The sequence below is a fragment of the Marasmius oreades genome, chromosome 2, assembly GCF_018924745.1.
Source record: "Marasmius oreades isolate 03SP1 chromosome 2, whole genome shotgun sequence".
In the NCBI taxonomy this organism is placed as follows: domain Eukaryota; kingdom Fungi; phylum Basidiomycota; class Agaricomycetes; order Agaricales; family Marasmiaceae; genus Marasmius; species Marasmius oreades.
In genome coordinates, this window is record NC_057324.1 from 4,349,904 (window position 1) to 4,367,449 (window position 17,546).

Genomic DNA, 17,546 nt, shown 5'->3' on the forward strand with positions numbered 1-17,546 from the left:
TGTTCAGTAAGGTGTCGAATGCAAGTCGGAGTTGTTGCAAGTCTTGGGTCGACTGGGGAGCTACTATTTGCATAAAAGCCGGCGGGGTGAGTATGCGGAAGCAGTTTGAAACAGTAGTCAAACGCACCTTGGACGCTCAAAACCGTTGCTTACGCTTTCTATCTTCTTTTCTCAACAGTCTGGGTCCTACGGTCGCGGTTGGACGATATTATGCTGAAATTTCAGGTAAATCTGATATTCAAATGGCTGGAGTGTTACTAACGCTCACCAATAGCCTCACCACCAGTAACAGGGATGGAGGTAGCTTAGGAAGTGAAGAAGGAGTGGGGAAGAGCAGGGAAAGGGGGTAGGTACCAGGAAGGGAGGTAAGATGACCCAATTTGATTATGTCATTAGTTCTCGCGCAACGATGATGTCGCTGCTGCTAGTGTTGTTGAGGGCCGGGTCGGGCTCAAAACCCTGGGGTCAGGTCGGGTTTCTGAGGGTCGGGGCTCACTAAACCTTGAGCCCCCGCCCTAGCCCTTGAAAGCCCTAAGCCCGGGGTCAGGTCAGGCCTGAGCCAGGGCTTATTAAACAAAAAAAGTTCAGGTAAAAAATAGTGCAAGAATAAGTCAACACACCTATATTTCAACTATTGCTACCCATATGACAACCTCTCGGTGTCTCTCCGCCTCTCAGTTCAATTTCAAGCTTGTAAATTCGTGAATTTCTTTCTGTCCCAAGAGGTCAGTCTACTAAAAATTGCCACAATTATCGTGAATACATACCTCAGAGAGCTATTGCTATAGCAGATGCACATTCACACCTGTTGACAACAAAAACGGCTGTCAGCGACGGTGGTGGAGGTACGCGTCAGCGTCTTATTATGGTAAGTAATCATGTGATGAAGCCCTGGGCCTTGAGCCGGGGTCAGGGCTTTCAGAACTCCAAGCCCGAGCCCTGACCCCAATGAGCCCTTCTCAAAGGGTCGGGCTGGGCTTTCAAAGCCCTGGTCAGGTCAGGCCGGGTCCAAGGGCTCGAGCCCGACCTTCAACATCACTAGCTGCTACTTACATTCAGTGATTTTATCGCTCTATCTATCCACCACTGACGCTGCCATCCTGCTTACTTTCATTGCATCGTCATTCAAACTACCAGCCTGTAGTCCGCCGTTTGTCCGATATCGTGTCACAGTCGTAACCGCGTGCGAACGGTCACGCTATTGTGACGCTGTTGCGTCAGGGCGCAAATGCCGGAGCGGCCAATCAACTGAGCCGAAAGGGAGAAAATCAGTTACACTTTCAGCTTGAGGGAAAGCCCGGCTGATTTTCTCCCTTTCAGAGCGGTTATCAGCCGAGCCGATGTTCCCGCAATCAGTATAGCTTTCGGGATGACCGATATTAGTATATTCAGTCTACCTGAAATGGGCACTGATTTCCACATAATCAGATCATTTTTCCGCAAAATCGATATTTCATCAATCATTTTTCCTTTCGGGCGACCTGAAACTAGTCCTGATTTGGTAGATATTAATTAACAATTCGAGCGAACTTATTCAGCATGTATTAAATAACCTTTCGATTATATGTATTTATTACCTGATTTAGCTACAATCAATTGACAAATAAGTCGAGGTTATTTTTTGGTAATTCCGGTGTGTATCCTCATACCTCGGACTCGGAACAGGCGCGGCAAGATTTTGTGGGGAACATTTTAAAGAAGTTACATGGTCTCCTCGTTTGTTAATTATCACACACCACCAACACTATGCATCTTCTTATCACCAAAACTGTTACTCAAGTCATCCATAGCAATCTGAGTGTTGGAGCTCGGAGCTGTGGTGTGTCCACTGGCATGGGATCGCGTGTGGAAACTCGAAAGCTGAGTCGCTTTGAATTGTATTTCACCTGTAACGATGTTGTTCCCGCCTCTGTAGCCTGATCCCGAGCCGCTACTACTACCTTCTATATTGTCTGTTGCGGATCTTCGGTTGGCTACGCGGATAACGATGAGGAAGGGAGCTATGATCTGCCAGTGGGGGGAGGGGATGGGTAAGAATTTATTTATTTTTTGACCGTGGTTCGAGTTCCAAAACATACCTGGACTTGAGATAAAATCGGCAAGAACAAATCCGACGCATAGTTCCCCGCAGCGTACGTCCCAATGAACAGAATAGAGAACAACGAATACAGTGCACAGCTCTCCACAAGCATTGAAACGATCCTCTTGTAGAACCCGCTGGACGATGTGGATAGGTTGTATTTGCGACTGTGCCAGAGTAGACGGAATGAGATGATGAGGGTCAACATGACGTTGAGCGCCACGGAGAGGACGAAGTAGGGTAGACCGAAGTTGACGGTGATGCCCGCCCAGAGGTTCGAGCCGGGGCGAGAGGACTTGTATAGTGTGAGTACTCCCGTCGCTTTTTTCAGCAAGTCAGCAAGTTGTGGCCGATTGAACTCGATTTTTCTCTAATTTCCCACTTACAGATAGAACCACCGAACATGATCCCGGGCATGATGAGGACCCACTTCTGCATGTTGTAGATGACATAGCATCGATACATCTGTCGAAAACATTTAGAACAACAACGCTTGAAGTTCCGTGGGGCCCTACCAAAAGACCATCTGCGAACCAGTTGGTTATAGTGTAGATGGCATTAGGCATGATCGCGCGCCACGTTGAATATTGAGACAGGGCATATCCGAGCGGACCCCCACCAGGGAAGTTGCGAAAATCGATATAGCTACGTTGTTGCAGATTCAAATTTCCTGCGGTAAAGATGGTGCCAAGGGCGAACATGAAGATGACATAGAGAAGCATCGGTTTTCTCGTGCCCTTGTTGGAAGAGTTGATAATCGCAAAGACACATTGGAAGAAGAGGACAAAGGTCATGCCTAAGAGGAAAAGGATGTCGAGTGAGTGTGGATCGACTTGGACGACGGTCACTGAATGACCTACCATAGCAGATGCCGCCCATGATGTTACCGGCGAAACTTGCATTCTCTAGCCAGATGAGCTCGGGAGGTTCTTGAGGGCCGTAATAGCCGGTCTCGGGGCCTGGAACTGGTGGCCCGCTAGTAGTAGGAGTCGTAGTGTTATTCCCTCCGGTGTCTGACATTGCTATTGCTGGGGAACTCTGAAGAGTTTTCTGCTCAACTTGGCCAACTTTTAACTACTACAAATTAAACCCTAAGATTGAAACCGAATCGGAGGAACTTTCAAGGCGCCGAAATCAGACCTCTGGCACCTGGACATCCTGACAAGACTCGCGGGAGAAGTCCACAGCAGTGAGGCATCACTGGAGCAATCAAACAATTCGTAAACTTAGGCCCGCCGCACGGTGGTTTGTTCACGTCCTCCCGTCCGAATTTCTGACGAGAACTGAGGGCTGTACGGCGCTGCGATTGATGTGATTTTTGATGATCCAAGACGGACCTACTCTGACCCGATCCCGGCTGCAAATTCTCGGTAGCCTGTGATCGCAAGTTCTCATGAGTCGTTTCCTCGAACTTTAAACCCAAATGATTACAAGGTACTATCATTCAAGCACTGATTCAGGGTGCAAATTCTAGGTCCGCCGAAGGGTTCGCGAGACCATCTATGATTGCCCCAGCCGGTGCTGCTACTGAACCAACCCGACCAAGTACTACTAGTACTGAACTTAGGCTTTGGGATTTGCTCTTGGACTCCCCCCAAGCTCCAATGTCGCGTCCTTCCTACACCGTCTCTAAGGGAACAATCTACGCTGTTCTTCTGACACTGTTCGTCTCCCTTTGCTCCAACCTCTCGACCCTCTGGACACTGCGGGGCAAGCCAACCCCCATCGCTGTTCAAATCAAAGATGGTCAATGATATCTCGCGACCGTTCTGCAACATTCTGAAGCTAACCATTTAATTCTGTTTCTAGACAGCGTACTGTTTCTCCCCGCCAACGTCCACTATGCATCGTTGACAGTCGAAGAGTCCGATCGTTACGATCGTAGGTCCGACTGGTTTCTATATTTCTTCACGCTTGCTCACACTAAACCTCTGGCAGTCCACAATGAGCTCGACTGGTCGTCGCTCTTTCCCAAGGGTCACGGATTCGTTCGTCTCCCCTCCACCGATCCGGAGGATTCCTCCGGCCACGTATTCTTTGCAATCTCAATGTACCACCAACTCCACTGCCTAAACAGTTTCCGCCGCCTAACTGTCAACGCCGCATCCGGAAACGTCTCCCAACATCACCTGGACCACGCTGTCCACTGCCTATCTTACCTTCGACAGCTCCTCCTTTGCCACGCGGACGTCGCACTCGAGCCCGCGAGACCTGCTGATACCGTCAATGGCGGACAGACACAGGCTGTGTACGGCGAGGGTACTACCCATGTGTGCCGTGATTGGGCGCAGGTAAGGGCTTGGGCTGAAAATAATTACGATGAGTGGCGCAAGGACGATGTGTACGAGGTTAGTGAGGGGGGAACGCTTGTCAATGTCAATAATGCGGCAGCGAGTCCGAGTCCTCATCGACATGCCCATGCCACAGATAGCAATAGCACCAAGCCTCAGCATAGCCATGATCACCACCATCATGGCCAAGTAAATAATTGACATCTTGTGTACTTGCATACATACATAAGTAGTTTGAATCTGAAATTCAATTTGATCTTTTCACCAGCTTATCACGGCCGTTTTCTGCAAACTTGGTTTCTGAAAGTTCCCGTTAGTAAACAGCACCTTTTGTGTACTTAGTAGTTTATGCACGCCCTATTAACTTAGTATTACCATTTCGGAGGTTGTATTCAAACGGTACACCGTTTTGCGCCTTGTGATAATAGAGTAAACTGCTAGTGTTATTTTCTGGAGAGAAAACACTTGTTTTCGATTACAGCACTTGAACCAATTTCATAGGACCACATACATGAAACAAAAAGTGACAACAGAAAGAGAGAAGAAAAATCACAGCGAACGACAAGAAGCGAAAGCGCGTCAATAACCAGTACAGTAATACCAATTCGATCAAACCACCGTATTCATCTTCACATTTTTCATCCCAAAAACCGCTCAACAACCTGCATATACTCATCCCTCTCCTCCCACATGGGCGTATGACTCGACTTTTCAAATTTGTAATGCGTAACATGCGGGATACGATCCAAATACGGTTGGTTCACGAAATCTTGAGAGATATCAGCCGCTCCGTTCAATACCAGAGTTGGAACTGTAATCTGCGACAGCCGGTCGATGATGCTCCATCCAGCCAATGCAGCGCCCCTAGGGTAAGCAAAAGAACAGGCATAAATCCTCTAAAACCACAAGAAGGGGGGAAAACGGGAGAACTTACATCCTCATTGACGAAGTAGGATCCTCAAAAAGATAATCAAACGACACATTCACCCCTTGCGGCGTTGGATTCACAGTACACCCATGCACCGCAAAAAACGCTGCCAACCCCTTTCGATACCTCACCGGATCATCAAACCCAACCGCAAGATCACTCTGCACCTCCTCCGGGAACGCAGCCAACAACTCTCCCTCGGATTGATCCCAGAGCTCATTAGACGGTAAAGAATCCGAGAAAACGAGATGCTTCAACCCGGGATTTTTCCTCCGAACGGCGTATTCAGCAGCCATGACACCACCCCAGGAGTGTCCCAGTAGGTCGAAGTCGTGACCGATGTTCAGGATACTAAGCACGTTGTCAAGCTCTTGGAGGAATACATCCAATCCCCAGTTGAACGTGCTATCATTGCTAGCCACATGGCTGGATTTGCCAGAGCCAATTTGGTCATACAACACGACAGGACGGGACGCTGCGAGGTCCGTCAAGGGGAGCATATAGTCATGAGTGAGCCCTGGACCACCGTGGAGGACGACAAGTGGTCGGGCAGTTGGCAAGACGGCGGGACTAGCGTGTTGGAAGACCCATGTCTTGTATACAGTGCCGTTGACTTTGAAAGGAACAGAGAGGGTACCCTCGACACGGAGAGGTTGTTCTTCGAGGACAATAGCGGACGTGGAAACTGCCGCCCCGAGAGAAAGGAGGATGAGGGAGGAAAGAATACGAAAGGCCATGGGAAGATTGTACTGGAGCGCTGGGAGGCTGGACTCTTCATTTTCGATGGGTTAGTTTGTCGTTTCTATAAGAAAGCAGAGCAATCAATCAAATGCAATACTTGCCGTATCTTGAGTTTTCGCTCCGAATTCGGCTTGGTCTACCAAGGTACAAGTGCTCGATACTCAAAACATAGAAGGAGCCTGATTTTTGACACCCCCCCCCCCCCGATGCCATGGAGTTGCCATCTATGAACAGTCGATATCCCACTTTTCCTGTGGGAATTTCTCCATCAACTCGAAAAGCTCCCGATAGGAACCTCTCATTGCGTAATCATTGTATAAAAAAAGCTGAGTGGCGCACCGGAGGAGGTAAGAGAATAGGAAGAAAACCCACGCATCTGGAAACGATTTGAACCAAAAATTACTGACACCCGCATCTGCCAACATCCGAAGCAGATGAACCGAATGGTCGTAATGAACATTCACATCTGCGGTCCCGTGGACAAAAAGGAGATGGGCGCGGCTGAATGATGACACATTCTGCACTGACGATGAGGCGTACGTCTCGGACTTAGACGGCCCAAGTATCGTTCAGTGAACACAGAATCTAAAAAAAACAGTGCTAAAAAAAGAACGGACAGCGGGAAGCTCGCAACGAATTTGCTTACCATACAATCTCCAGTTCACCACGGGCTGAAGTTGGGGTCTGAGCAAGATAATCATGAGCCCATCACATCAAAAGGTACTCACCGCGACGGCCATCACAAGGGAATGAAACCAGCATCTGCCTCGAGGACCTTCAGTGCGACATAGGCGCCGTAGGACTGAATTCTATCCGTTATTTTTGTCATCGCGGTTGAATCATCAATCAACTCTCACCCAGCCCCAAATGCCGGTACGAGAAGAATCGACATATCGACGTGATGACCATGCTCTGGCGGGAGTTGATTAAAACATCACGGCGATCTGGCATGAAATGTCACGTACCTTGCAACATTCATGACACACCACGAAATCGGGACCAAAATGTCCATATACTGATCGATACCGTCAGCCATCGTTAGTGCCTCTCAAATTGACGTTACCTGGTATGGACCTGAAATTCAAGTTCAAATCTAATATAGCCTTTCATTCTGAGAGTGAATATTTGAATGGTCAGGTTGACCAAACTGAGCAGTGGAGTGAAGTGTGATGATGTCGGACCAGCCATCGCCAGATGGGCTGAGATGACAAGATGTCGTATTATCATCAGATACTCGCCAGTCTGGGTTGGCTTGGGCTACCATATTTAGAAATTAATATAATATTTGATATAATCATTTCAGTTCTCACTCGTGCAGTCTGATTCCAATAAAACATATTATATTATATTATATTAAGAACAGTACAAATATACACACATAAGGAATAACAAACAATCAAGAAACATGAACTTTGAACGGACCCGGCACGCAACTAACGGCGACTCGTTATCACTACTTGACCCAATCTTGACCACACAGAGTGTCACTATTGTCTTCGTTCTGCATCGAGTGTGAGTAAGTCAAGAAAAAAAAAGAGTCAAGTTATACTCACATAAGAGGGAGAGAGGTGTGGGCAGGATGCGTGTGGTGGGCATACTTATATGTTGCGCATTCTTTGGTCATATTTGTTGGCATGATGCACTTCTGTGGAGAGGGACCCACGTGGGATCCACAAATACCCACTCCGTCTGTAGGGCATTGGTGGAGCAAAATCAATAATGGGGAACTTGGCGTACCTGCAGTTACCCTGCACAGGATGGAACCCTGAACACGCCGAAAGCAAAGTTCAACGCAAGTTGAACATTGAATCTTGTTAGATAATATATCAACTTAGCATTTTATTTTTCTTTGGTTAACGTAGGTAGGTCCGGGTCTAAGTTTAACAAATATTGCGACTGATTTATGCCAGTTTCACTATCAACAACCTGGGCTGTGCTGACACTAAGCTGACTATCTCGAAAAATTTGGACAGCATATGGGCCAAATGTGGGCTGACTGTGACAAATAGCCGTAAAATCTGAATTGACATGACTCTATAACGGTATTCTGACCCTATCTGGCCATAATCTGGCCTGATGTTGACCATACACTGTCAGATATCATCAGACTGAGGCTTTGAGTTCAGACACTCATCAGAAACTGATTGCATCTTGCCCATCTATGCACAGGCTGTTGATAAGTGCCCACTCAAACTCAGGTTGGGATTTAATGGTAAATACATGGTTGTGTACTGATTATTTCTCCCAGACTAATGTTACTTTGTCATCCATATCAGGAGTTGAACAGAATCACCCCGGTTTCGTGGTGCATCCCGTGCTTCCCAACGACCAAGTCGGTTCTTCACAGGGCTTCTCAGATTTCGTCCTTGGTATCCCGTACCCCTTCCGTCCATCATTACGACGATACTTCGCAGTTTATGCGTCACATACGAGTTCCAATCCCTGCGAAACATAAGATTGACGATCTGGCTAGACGGAGCCCCCGAACTTGACATGGAAGTGAGCGCTAATCAAACGAACCCGACTAGACAGAACCTACACGGTAAATAGCACTAGATATTTGGTTTCCCCCGAGGTGTCCATGTTCGGCGGCCGTATCTCTTTGATGTTGAAGTCTGGTGGCCAGGGCCCAACATCAGAAATAAGTCCAGGTATAGCTGAATTAAACCCCAAACGTACCAAAACCATCGTAACTGTTCGTCAGAAGATGCATCTCTTCTGTTGCTTGAATGGTTCTCAGATGATCATTGTCTCCCGGTGTGTACAAGGGACGGTCTGGAAACGGGGATGAAAGAACTGCGAGACATCGAACGAAAACTTTCTGTCCCGAGAGGTCTCACCTCCATCGGCGGTCATGATTTTTTGCCACGGAATGCCTGGTCCTTCGTAACTCAACAGATGATAATCTGAAGATGGCGAAAAATCGGCCCGGTAATAGCCGTCTTCAGCTATCGGTGTTACAGAGAGAAAAGGCTGTTTTTCGATGATATTTACTGATAGTATGCTTCTCTGGATGGACGTGGGGTATGCGGCCTGGAAGTAACTGCATGCGTCGTGCAGTCAGCCTAGCTGGGAGACCGAGCAGGGAAGACGTACACAGTTTTACGTTCTTCGTTCACACCAAGAAGCTTTCCCGTAACCTCCCATTTGCCTTGGGTTATGAAGTAGGGCTCCGAGGATCGTGAAGACTCAAATACTGCAATATGCTTGTACCCTTCACGGTCCTCCACAATGTCCAGATATGCCGAAAGACCTAGAACCGTCGATGGCAGAGGAAATATCGTTTGTTCCTACAGATCGATGAGTTCAAAGATCAACTGTACAGAGACTAACTTACACACTCGATCCAACCTGGCTTGAGATCTACTTGACGGACTACTTCCCCTTCGAGCTGTGGTCGACTCGGAACCAACTGTGTCCAGTTAAACATGAGCACTTGTCCTCTCACCGCATCTCTGCTCATCTCCTTTACGAGAAGCATATCGGAAGTGGTCCAAGCCACCTCGAACAAGACAGAGTCAACCGAAAACTCCGTAGACCTTGATAGAGACACCACACGATCAGGCGAGTCGATAGCGATGATATGGACTTCTACAACAGGATTCTTTCCGCCTGGTAAAGGATAGTGAAGCGAACCGACATCAAGAGAATGCCATCGCATTCCTTGATAATCGGCTGGCGGAGTATATGTAGGCAAAGTGTATGTTTCAATTTCAGAGTCGTTGAACGAGAGGAAAGCGATTTTACGCGAATCCGGTGACCACCATAGTGCCCGATCTTCAAAGAGTACTTCCTCCCTGTATATCCAATCCCCGACGCCGTTGAATATCGAATTCGAACCGCTGTGACGCGCCTCGTGTCATTCCTTTCGCTACGGAGAAAGTGTTAAACTATTAGGAACAGCTAAAGCTCGGGGCTCTCCACTCACAATGGATAAGAACCATAGTAAAGATCGTTGTTATGCACAAAAGCAATTGAATCCTCGGTGGGTGCCCATACGGCTGTGATTGTGGAAGGAGCAGCTGTAGGCTCAGTCAAGGGAAAGGTCGAGTTTATGGCCAAGTCGTAGATATAATAGTTCCCGAATTTTGATCTATGCCAACGCTTCAACCTGTTGGTGAATAACGGGGGATGTGTAAAGTCGACTGGGACGCCTACGTTCGCGACATTCGCCTTGACCAAAACAAATCTCATACTGGGAGAAAAACGCCAATCCTTGAACAAAAGAGGATTTCCGGAACTCTGGAATGCGAATCAACATGAGATTCGAACTTGAAGGGCCTAAAACGCACATCTTTTAACCAGTACGAGTACGCCAGAACCCGCGTTTCATTCTTTGTAACGTCTGTAGCAACGAAGCTCTCGTTCTGGTCGAGATATATATACACTTGTGAAGACCCTAGTCAATGAATGAGAAGGAGACGAATCGTAATAGTTCGAACAAACACGCACCTTGCGTACTCCATTGAATATCTCGATGTTTCGGTGCCCATCGACTCTCGTCAAACACACTACCCACATTAGAATTTCCTGGCTCGGGTGACATTTCTTCAAGTTCTTCAACTGTCATGAAAATCCGCCAGAGAACCGCCAACACCACCGCTATTATTACCAGGAAAACCGTGGCGGAAAGACGACGAAGGTTACAGATGAGGGTAGAGAAAAGAGACACGTTTCGTGCACTTCGAAGGCTTCGAGGGACCCTCTTCAGAAGGTTCCAGGAGAGATAGGTTCTCCTCTGTGTCGAGAGCCTCGTATCTGACCATGGCGAGGGAGTGGGAATTGTAGCGGGGCCTGTGAAATGAAGCAACACTTCTAAAGAGGGCATCCATCAATACAGTACGGTGACTGGCTTTTGCGGTCAGAAAGATAGGGTGGGAAAAGCCGCTCACACTGTTATGCACAGGCCATTGGTATGCTCGACATCGACGACGACGAACAACGCGAGTGACAAATGCAGATTGGAACTGGCCATGTAACAATAGTTGAGATCGTGGGAATCAGGCTTGTCGGCTTACTTACTGAGTACTAAATTCGGTAACTTAAACTTATTACCGACCACCATCCGCGAGCATGTCAGGAAGTACTATAACGACCTTGATATGGACCCTGAGGCCTTGAACTCCCATGAAGAGGAGGTGGACTTCATGCTGCTGTCGAGGATAAACTGGCTTCTAGCATGTGTTACCTCATCGAACTCATCACCAAAGCCTCTCACATTCTTCTGAATGAAATCTGGCATCTTTTCAGTTTTACATCTCTCATCTCCACCTACTTGGTTAATAAGATACTCATTTCTGAATTTTTATATCAGGCATATCATCGAGTCAATCAACTACTGAAAACTCGTCTCCTTCCACACAACACTCCAATCCCTGCAGACATGTGTTATATCGCTTACCACCGTTCTCGGCCCTACCGGATGTCTCCCACTCTCAAGCGTCACATCACTCCTACACAAAACCATCTGCCTAAGGTAGTTCATGCAATGTCGAGTCAGAGTACTAGGCTTCGTCCTATCCGACCGAAAGGCTATCACTGAAGAACGTATGATGTTCAAACACCTGATCTGATGAAACATCGAGGTTGTGAAAACTGCAGTCTTCTGCGGTCCATGTACAGGGAGCGAAATCGTGGTACGACGAGGAAGCGTCCCGTTTTCCCACTCTTGGACGGCGATATCGGAATCGAGCTTGAAATGAACCGAATTTTCGAGCGACATGTAAACCGTCGGAAGGGGTTCTTTGAACAACGCCGGAAGCTTAGCAATGGACGGGTTGAGCTCCCCTGGGTTCGCGCGCCGGTGCCTTAGCGGATTGCCACAAGCAATAACAGAAAAAGAATGAGGACATACTGTGTGCTCTAATCCGATCTGCGTCGCATGCGCCTGGACTCGGTGGAACGGCCGGGTTATTGGGAGTCATGGTAGTTGGCAGCCTGATTGCGTCTTTGGGTACCACCACTAAAAACACGAGAATAGCCAGAACTGCAAGAAACAGCGTGGGGACCACTTTCGACAATGCAGAGTGTTTCATGAGTATGGAAAGTAGCAGGAATTCCATTTCATAGAACAAGGTATTTATGATATTCGACACGCATAAACTCGTACAAGCAATCAATTTGACATTCCGATTCCAGCAAAACAAGGCGCCAGTATGGCTTGGATTTAATCAGTTTCCTGGAAGAGGTAGGCGTTCATGAATCATGCGTTCTTACGGAAAACGCAAAATGGAAAATGGAAAAAAAGAACAGTAGCTTACACCAGATCTAAAGCACAAGGCCAGAGCTCGCTTGTCGTTCACGTCACGTCTTCCAAGGCAATCGACTTCCTCAGCGGCTAGGGTAGGATGGATGAGGACGAAAAGAAGGAAAAGAAAAGTTTGGAATTATCAACGTACGAGTAGGGAGGCCTACGACGAGCAGTGGAACTGCCACGGCGATTGAGATGAAGGTGACAAACTTCAAAAGATTCATGACTGAGACTAAAGCACACTTGAAGATTGAGCTTGGGTAAACAGGAACTGGTGTGCCTATGGATTTTATGTAAATTCTTCCCGACAAGATTTACCCCCTTCAATATCCTGCTAAGTCCATGAAAGATTCAAAATAACAATCTTGTTGCGACGGAGCAAGTCCGATGCGCCGTACAAATGACGTGAGAGGAATACACGCAAATCGAGATCTGACCAGCCACATAACCTCACCTTTAAGAAGACCCCAGAAAAAAAGTAACAGCATCGGCCCACTAGGAACAATCTTGTTGCGACGAGGCACCTGTTCCTGCCAAAGAGTCAAGATGTCGGGAGACGATCCACGAAAATGAAAACCGCACTGGGAACGGATGTTCCGTAATGGGTTAACGACTCACACATCCTGTAGTTTGGGCGTTCTGCGTATTCGATGATATTATTTCATGGAGTCATGATCCTCCGCTAATTATAATGGGTTTCAGTTTTAGACCGGTCCGAAATACAAACAAACAAACAAAAAACAAGGCCCTCGCTCAGGTTGTCCAAACCAGATCACTAAACTTTCTTTCCCTTCATCCCCAATGATGGGACACTTGCTTGGCGCTGTCTCTACATACTTTGACCACGATGGAGTTCGCGAAAGCGACTCTGTACATGCAAAGCTGCTCGGGAACTATCGAGACAGTGCGGACTCCTTGGATGATACGAAATCTCACGCAGCTCAGATCCCTCGCTTCTACATACGCCTCTTCTACGGGCTTTCAATCATCACTATGCTTGCTAGCATCGCGGTTCTCATCCTTGTCGTTCTGACGAGGGAGCAAACGACACGAGTTAAGGTACCCCTCCGGGACCTACCAGCGCCCAATATCGAGATAGGACTCCCTTAATTTTCGGTAGGAGCCATTTACCTTCGGAGTTGATTTCAAACTGAGTTCCCAGCCCTCTATGGTCCTGTCTGCATGATTTACAGCCACTGGGAAATGGAGTTTTTGGTTTCCTGTACTATAAATCAGTAGCCGTTCTGTATAACTTCTTGCCAAAAAGTTCTTTTCAATTCAATTTATCAGCATTGAGTTACAAGAAAAGACAGACTACTTGGAATCACGATGTTCCGGTGGCCAAGATCTCCAGTTATCTTCCAAATACCTGCGAACAACCGCCCAATCCTTACAGCGATGCAAGACATTCCATCCTTGGGCAACCTTATCAGTATGTTGGGATGTATTCTTTCGATCATCTGGGGGGACGATAATATCGTGTACCGGTTCGAGGGTAGTATCGCTATGACAGAGAAGAGCTTCACGGAGATAATCGAGACAGTGACCAGTATGGGTGACCACTTCATCATCTAGGCGAAGCTCAGGTCCTTGATACCAAATGCAAATGTCAATGAAACCCTAAGGATGGGAGGGAAAACATCGACGGCACCTCGACTGATATATTTTCTCAGAGCGTTCAGACAGTGCAGTTGATGATACAGGGAGACCGAATAAAATTGTTGGGTGCGTGGATGGTAGATGAAGCCGGAGGAGAGTGGTGGTACCAGGGTCGTCCAATTCCGATCCCCGTCTGAGGACACTGGATAATTAAGAGATGGTGCAGTTTTGAGAACAGCTTCTGGAACCATGACGGGGAATGGAATTTCGTCTGGCATACAAAAAATTAATTAGGGCCGTGCCATTTTGAAGGCCGAGAAGGAAGTACCGGGAGTCAGGACGTCCTGCGGACCTGACGCAGATGCCCAACGCAACCCGAGTTCCAATCCCACATATATGTTGACCAGAAGACTGAAGGAGATCGAAGTCAAGAGAAGTGCAAGGGATCCTTTGCTCAAGAGGATTTGAGGCATACTAGTCGACATAGAAGCTTGCAAGCTAGACATTGTGCATTGTGCATATCATCAGGAAAATGCAGATTTGTTAATTAACGTTAATTAACGTTAATTAACATGAATTAAGGGTATTTAATGTTAATTGAAAATTAATCGAATTAATGGTAATTAACGTTAATTCGCTAGGTTATAAATTTAATTAATAGTAATTAACAGTAATTAACAGTAATCAGTAAGTAATTACCAGGGATTAGTACGAATAATAGTACACATTAGCAAGATAATTAGTAGAAATTAGTATGAATATAATACAAATTAATACCAATTAGTATGAATATAAGATAAATTAATACCAATTACTATGGATTAGCTCAGGCTTAGGTTTCTTTCGATTCATGTAAAGCAATATGGTGCTTGATTAGCAGGCGGGTACGTTAATGACAAAAAAGAAAAATCTATATAGCCCCGTTTTTTACAGGCCAGAGCATCCTTCAAACATCAGCCAATTGATCAGCCCCCGGGTCCTCATCCAGCTCCTCATCCAGCTCCTCATCCAGCTCATCCAGCTCATCCAGCTCCGTGTTTCCTGTAGCGTTCGGCATCCATTGGCTGTGTACTACATTGTCTTTGTCTTCATTAGCCTCTTCATCCGAGTCACGATCGTTGAAATCGTATGTCTTTTCGACAACGCCGATGTCAGGAATACCACTGAGCAGACATAGTCAGTAACAAGTAGAGAACGACGGCAGGAGATGTCACCAAGCAAAACCATATAGTTCCCGCATGATCTTGTGGAAAAACTCGCCATCCTTCCCATCTTTCATATCTGTCAACATGACTACTTTCTTCTGGTATTCCTCCCTGGCGAGTTCCTCGCTAAAGGGTGCCTTGACTTTGCCCGACGTTAATGTATCCTTGAGTGCACAATGGATCTACGAAAACTCAGCAAAAGAAAATGTCGAGTTACGACCCGACGTACCGCTGCGGCCGAAGTCGCTAGAAGAGGGATAGATACTTCGCCACCGAGCACCTGGAACTGCTTCTCGAACAACCGGAGGATAGAACCGGAACCTCCACGAGAAAGCCATAGGCGGCAATGGTTCAACACTGCATCATGAAGGAACGGCTTGCTCTTGAGTGGGCGACGGCTGTAAGACTTGAGCATTATATACAATAGTCAGATTCCAACCAGTGCAACCACAGAAAAAGACCCACCTTTTTCCCAGATGTACCCGCGTTTTCCGTCTTGGAAGGATATATGTAGAGGTCATTTCTGGTCTCCGCGTAGGCAATATCAAGGCGATTCGAACCACGCAGTTTGTAGTCTGTTTCGACAATGCCGGACGCGACTGTCTTGCTGCTGGATCGGAACTGAAAGAATCGCGTCATTGGCTGCGGGAAAGTGACCAACCAGTTAACACTATTGAAACAGGCGTAAAGAAGGGAAAATTCACCAGCTTGGAAAGAAGACGAAGGAAAACGGGATCAGTGTCGAATCGTTTGAATATTTCACGGGCTTCTTCGGTAGTCCGTGCATCAAGGGATTTTCGTCGTCCGAAATTGCGCGCGCTGGTAAGCATCATGTTCTTCATGAACTCGGTGGGAGTTGCATATTTCGGAAACATATTGGTGAATGCAGCATACTCCATTACAGTGGTAATGGTTAGTTTTAGAATCCTTCTGAGTGTTTGCGGCTGATTCTTCAAAAGGCACACGCCACCGGCAGAGATGACAGCTGTCGCTGCTTCGCTCCATACTACTGGCTTGCTTTCAGTGACGCCCCGAGATATACCCTTGATCTCCGGGCGCTTGGAGGGGTTAGACCGCTATAACGCATTGAGAGTTTGGGTTAACTTACCTCTTTAACGTGTTCTTGAACGCGCTTCGACTGCACGGACATAGGGCCGTTAGTAAGATAAGAGAGTTGGATATCATGTAGGAACATACTTTGGCGTCAATCGTTGTGGGAGGGGTGGATGCCGAGACCTTACGAACAAGGGTTCTAGTAGAAATAGCCTTCTTGTGGGTTTTTTCAGGTGCTGGTTGACTCTCGCTGTCCGCTGAAGATATGTCAGATGCCGGTGGAGGGGACGAGTGTACGACAGCTGCACGCTCGACCCCGAGTTCGACGTCCGAGTCGAAAAGGTTGCCAGACAAATCATCGATGGTCGGGAGAACTGTTGTGGACAGCTTGATAATCTTGGCCTGCTAAAACGAGTATCAGGCAGCACGTTATGCACGAGACAAGACTCACCTCATATCTGTACTGTTTAGCTGTAAGAGGTGTGTCATCCTCATCATCGCTGAGCTCATCCTCTTCCTCCGACAGCGAACTGTCACCCTTTGCCACGCCTATATCATGTTCGAGCTCCTCAGATGAAGATTCTTTATCAAGTTTCGGGGGTCGCCCTGTGCAAAGGTGAGTACATTGAACTAATATAAGCCACATGCGTACCATGTATATGCGACTGAGTTACCCGTCCCACTTTTCTGCTGTTGGACGGTTTCTCACTGGAACGTATGGCGTCGGGGACCTTCTCCTGTACCATATTTGATGCGTTGTTGGGACGGCCCGTCTTAACATTCGCCTGCGTGACACTCGAACCAGACTTGGGTGGCTTAGAGGGTTTAGCTTTACTATTCTTCACAGCTGGAGAATAGTAGAACATCAGATACACAGTCACCGGTGCTACGCAGAAACAGTCTGGCCTAGTTGTTCCAACACCTCCATCGTTATGTCTTCATCTGAGTCATCGAAACCAGGCGGTCGTGGGACATTGCCGTCTATATACATGTGAGCTACTTTACAGACAAGAAAAATGTTAACGACACCTTTTGTTGCTTTGAGTCGCTTCGCCTCCGCTTCTTGAATGGCACTGGATAGGGCGCGTTCACGTTTGCGACTTTCAAACGCAGCAGTCGCACCCGGACCCTTATTACGAACTGCTGTCATCCACACTGTAGAACTAATGAGCATTCAGTACATGGGTGAAAACCAAACGACGTACCACCATCCTCTTGAGCCTTGCTTTTGCTCTGACGAACAGGCAGAGCTCGCGTAGGTGCAGAGGTTTCAGCGTCACTTTCGGTGTTGGGAATAACCATGTTCTTGCGACCTCTACGAGCACGGGGGGGGGGCAACTTCTACGTCGCGGCTGTCGTCATTTTGTTCGGTTTGTTCTACGTCGACATCCATATCTTC

At 47.3% G+C, this 17,546-nt stretch overlaps 6 protein-coding genes across 6 annotated transcripts; 1 reads left to right on the forward strand and 5 right to left on the reverse strand.

Annotated features, from left to right (window-relative positions):
• Positions 1–1,728: 1,728 nt before the first annotated feature.
• Positions 1,729–3,100, reverse strand: E1B28_005127 (uncharacterized protein; the record flags this gene model as incomplete). Its single annotated transcript, XM_043149671.1, has 5 exons — positions 1,729–2,007; positions 2,079–2,401; positions 2,467–2,545; positions 2,596–2,876; positions 2,941–3,100. The coding sequence occupies 5 exons, from the start codon at positions 3,098–3,100 to the stop codon at positions 1,729–1,731; spliced, it is 1,122 nt and encodes a 373-aa protein (XP_043014278.1).
• Positions 3,101–3,582: 482 nt separating this feature from the next.
• Positions 3,583–4,572, forward strand: E1B28_005128 (uncharacterized protein; the record flags this gene model as incomplete). The annotated part of the gene is made up of 3 exons (XM_043149672.1): positions 3,583–3,826; positions 3,890–3,961; positions 4,019–4,572. The coding sequence occupies 3 exons, from the start codon at positions 3,583–3,585 to the stop codon at positions 4,570–4,572; spliced, it is 870 nt and encodes a 289-aa protein (XP_043014279.1).
• Positions 4,573–4,871: 299 nt separating this feature from the next.
• E1B28_005129 (uncharacterized protein) lies at positions 4,872–6,529 on the reverse strand. The gene is made up of 2 exons (XM_043149673.1): positions 5,306–6,529; positions 4,872–5,235 (listed from the first exon to the last, which is right to left on the reverse strand). Exons 1-2 carry the CDS (start codon positions 6,034–6,036, stop codon positions 5,010–5,012), a joined length of 957 nt encoding a protein of 318 aa, XP_043014280.1. The 5' UTR covers positions 6,037–6,529; the 3' UTR covers positions 4,872–5,009.
• A 1,766-nt stretch (positions 6,530–8,295) lies between these two features.
• E1B28_005130 (uncharacterized protein) lies at positions 8,296–9,701 on the reverse strand (the record flags this gene model as incomplete). Its single annotated transcript, XM_043149674.1, has 6 exons — positions 8,296–8,527; positions 8,580–8,655; positions 8,720–8,815; positions 8,881–9,083; positions 9,137–9,330; positions 9,378–9,701. The coding sequence occupies 6 exons, from the start codon at positions 9,699–9,701 to the stop codon at positions 8,296–8,298; spliced, it is 1,125 nt and encodes a 374-aa protein (XP_043014281.1).
• A 263-nt stretch (positions 9,702–9,964) lies between these two features.
• E1B28_005131 (uncharacterized protein) lies at positions 9,965–10,610 on the reverse strand (the record flags this gene model as incomplete). The annotated part of the gene is made up of 3 exons (XM_043149675.1): positions 9,965–10,282; positions 10,333–10,439; positions 10,493–10,610. The coding sequence occupies 3 exons, from the start codon at positions 10,608–10,610 to the stop codon at positions 9,965–9,967; spliced, it is 543 nt and encodes a 180-aa protein (XP_043014282.1).
• Positions 10,611–13,576: 2,966 nt separating this feature from the next.
• Positions 13,577–14,421, reverse strand: E1B28_005132 (uncharacterized protein). Its single transcript, XM_043149676.1, has 3 exons — positions 14,218–14,421; positions 13,942–14,160; positions 13,577–13,879 (listed from the first exon to the last, which is right to left on the reverse strand). The coding sequence occupies exons 1-3, from the start codon at positions 14,393–14,395 to the stop codon at positions 13,605–13,607; spliced, it is 672 nt and encodes a 223-aa protein (XP_043014283.1). The 5' UTR covers positions 14,396–14,421; the 3' UTR covers positions 13,577–13,604.
• Positions 14,422–17,546: the final 3,125 nt, after the last annotated feature.

Coding starts and splice junctions, on each gene's coding strand:
- E1B28_005132 (XM_043149676.1), bottom strand. CDS start 14,395: ATGTCTAGCTTGCAAGCTTCTATGTCGACTAGTATGCCTCAAATCCTC. Junction 14,161..14,217: donor GCAGGACGTCCTGACTCCCG/GTACTTCCTTCT, acceptor TTTGTATGCCAG/ACGAAATTCCATTCCCCGTC. Junction 13,880..13,941: donor GAGAAAATATATCAGTCGAG/GTGCCGTCGATG, acceptor TTTGGTATCAAG/GACCTGAGCTTCGCCTAGAT.
- E1B28_005129 (XM_043149673.1), bottom strand. CDS start 6,036: ATGGCCTTTCGTATTCTTTCCTCCCTCATCCTCCTTTCTCTCGGGGCG. Junction 5,236..5,305: donor CCTACTTCGTCAATGAGGAT/GTAAGTTCTCCC, acceptor TGCTTACCCTAG/GGGCGCTGCATTGGCTGGAT.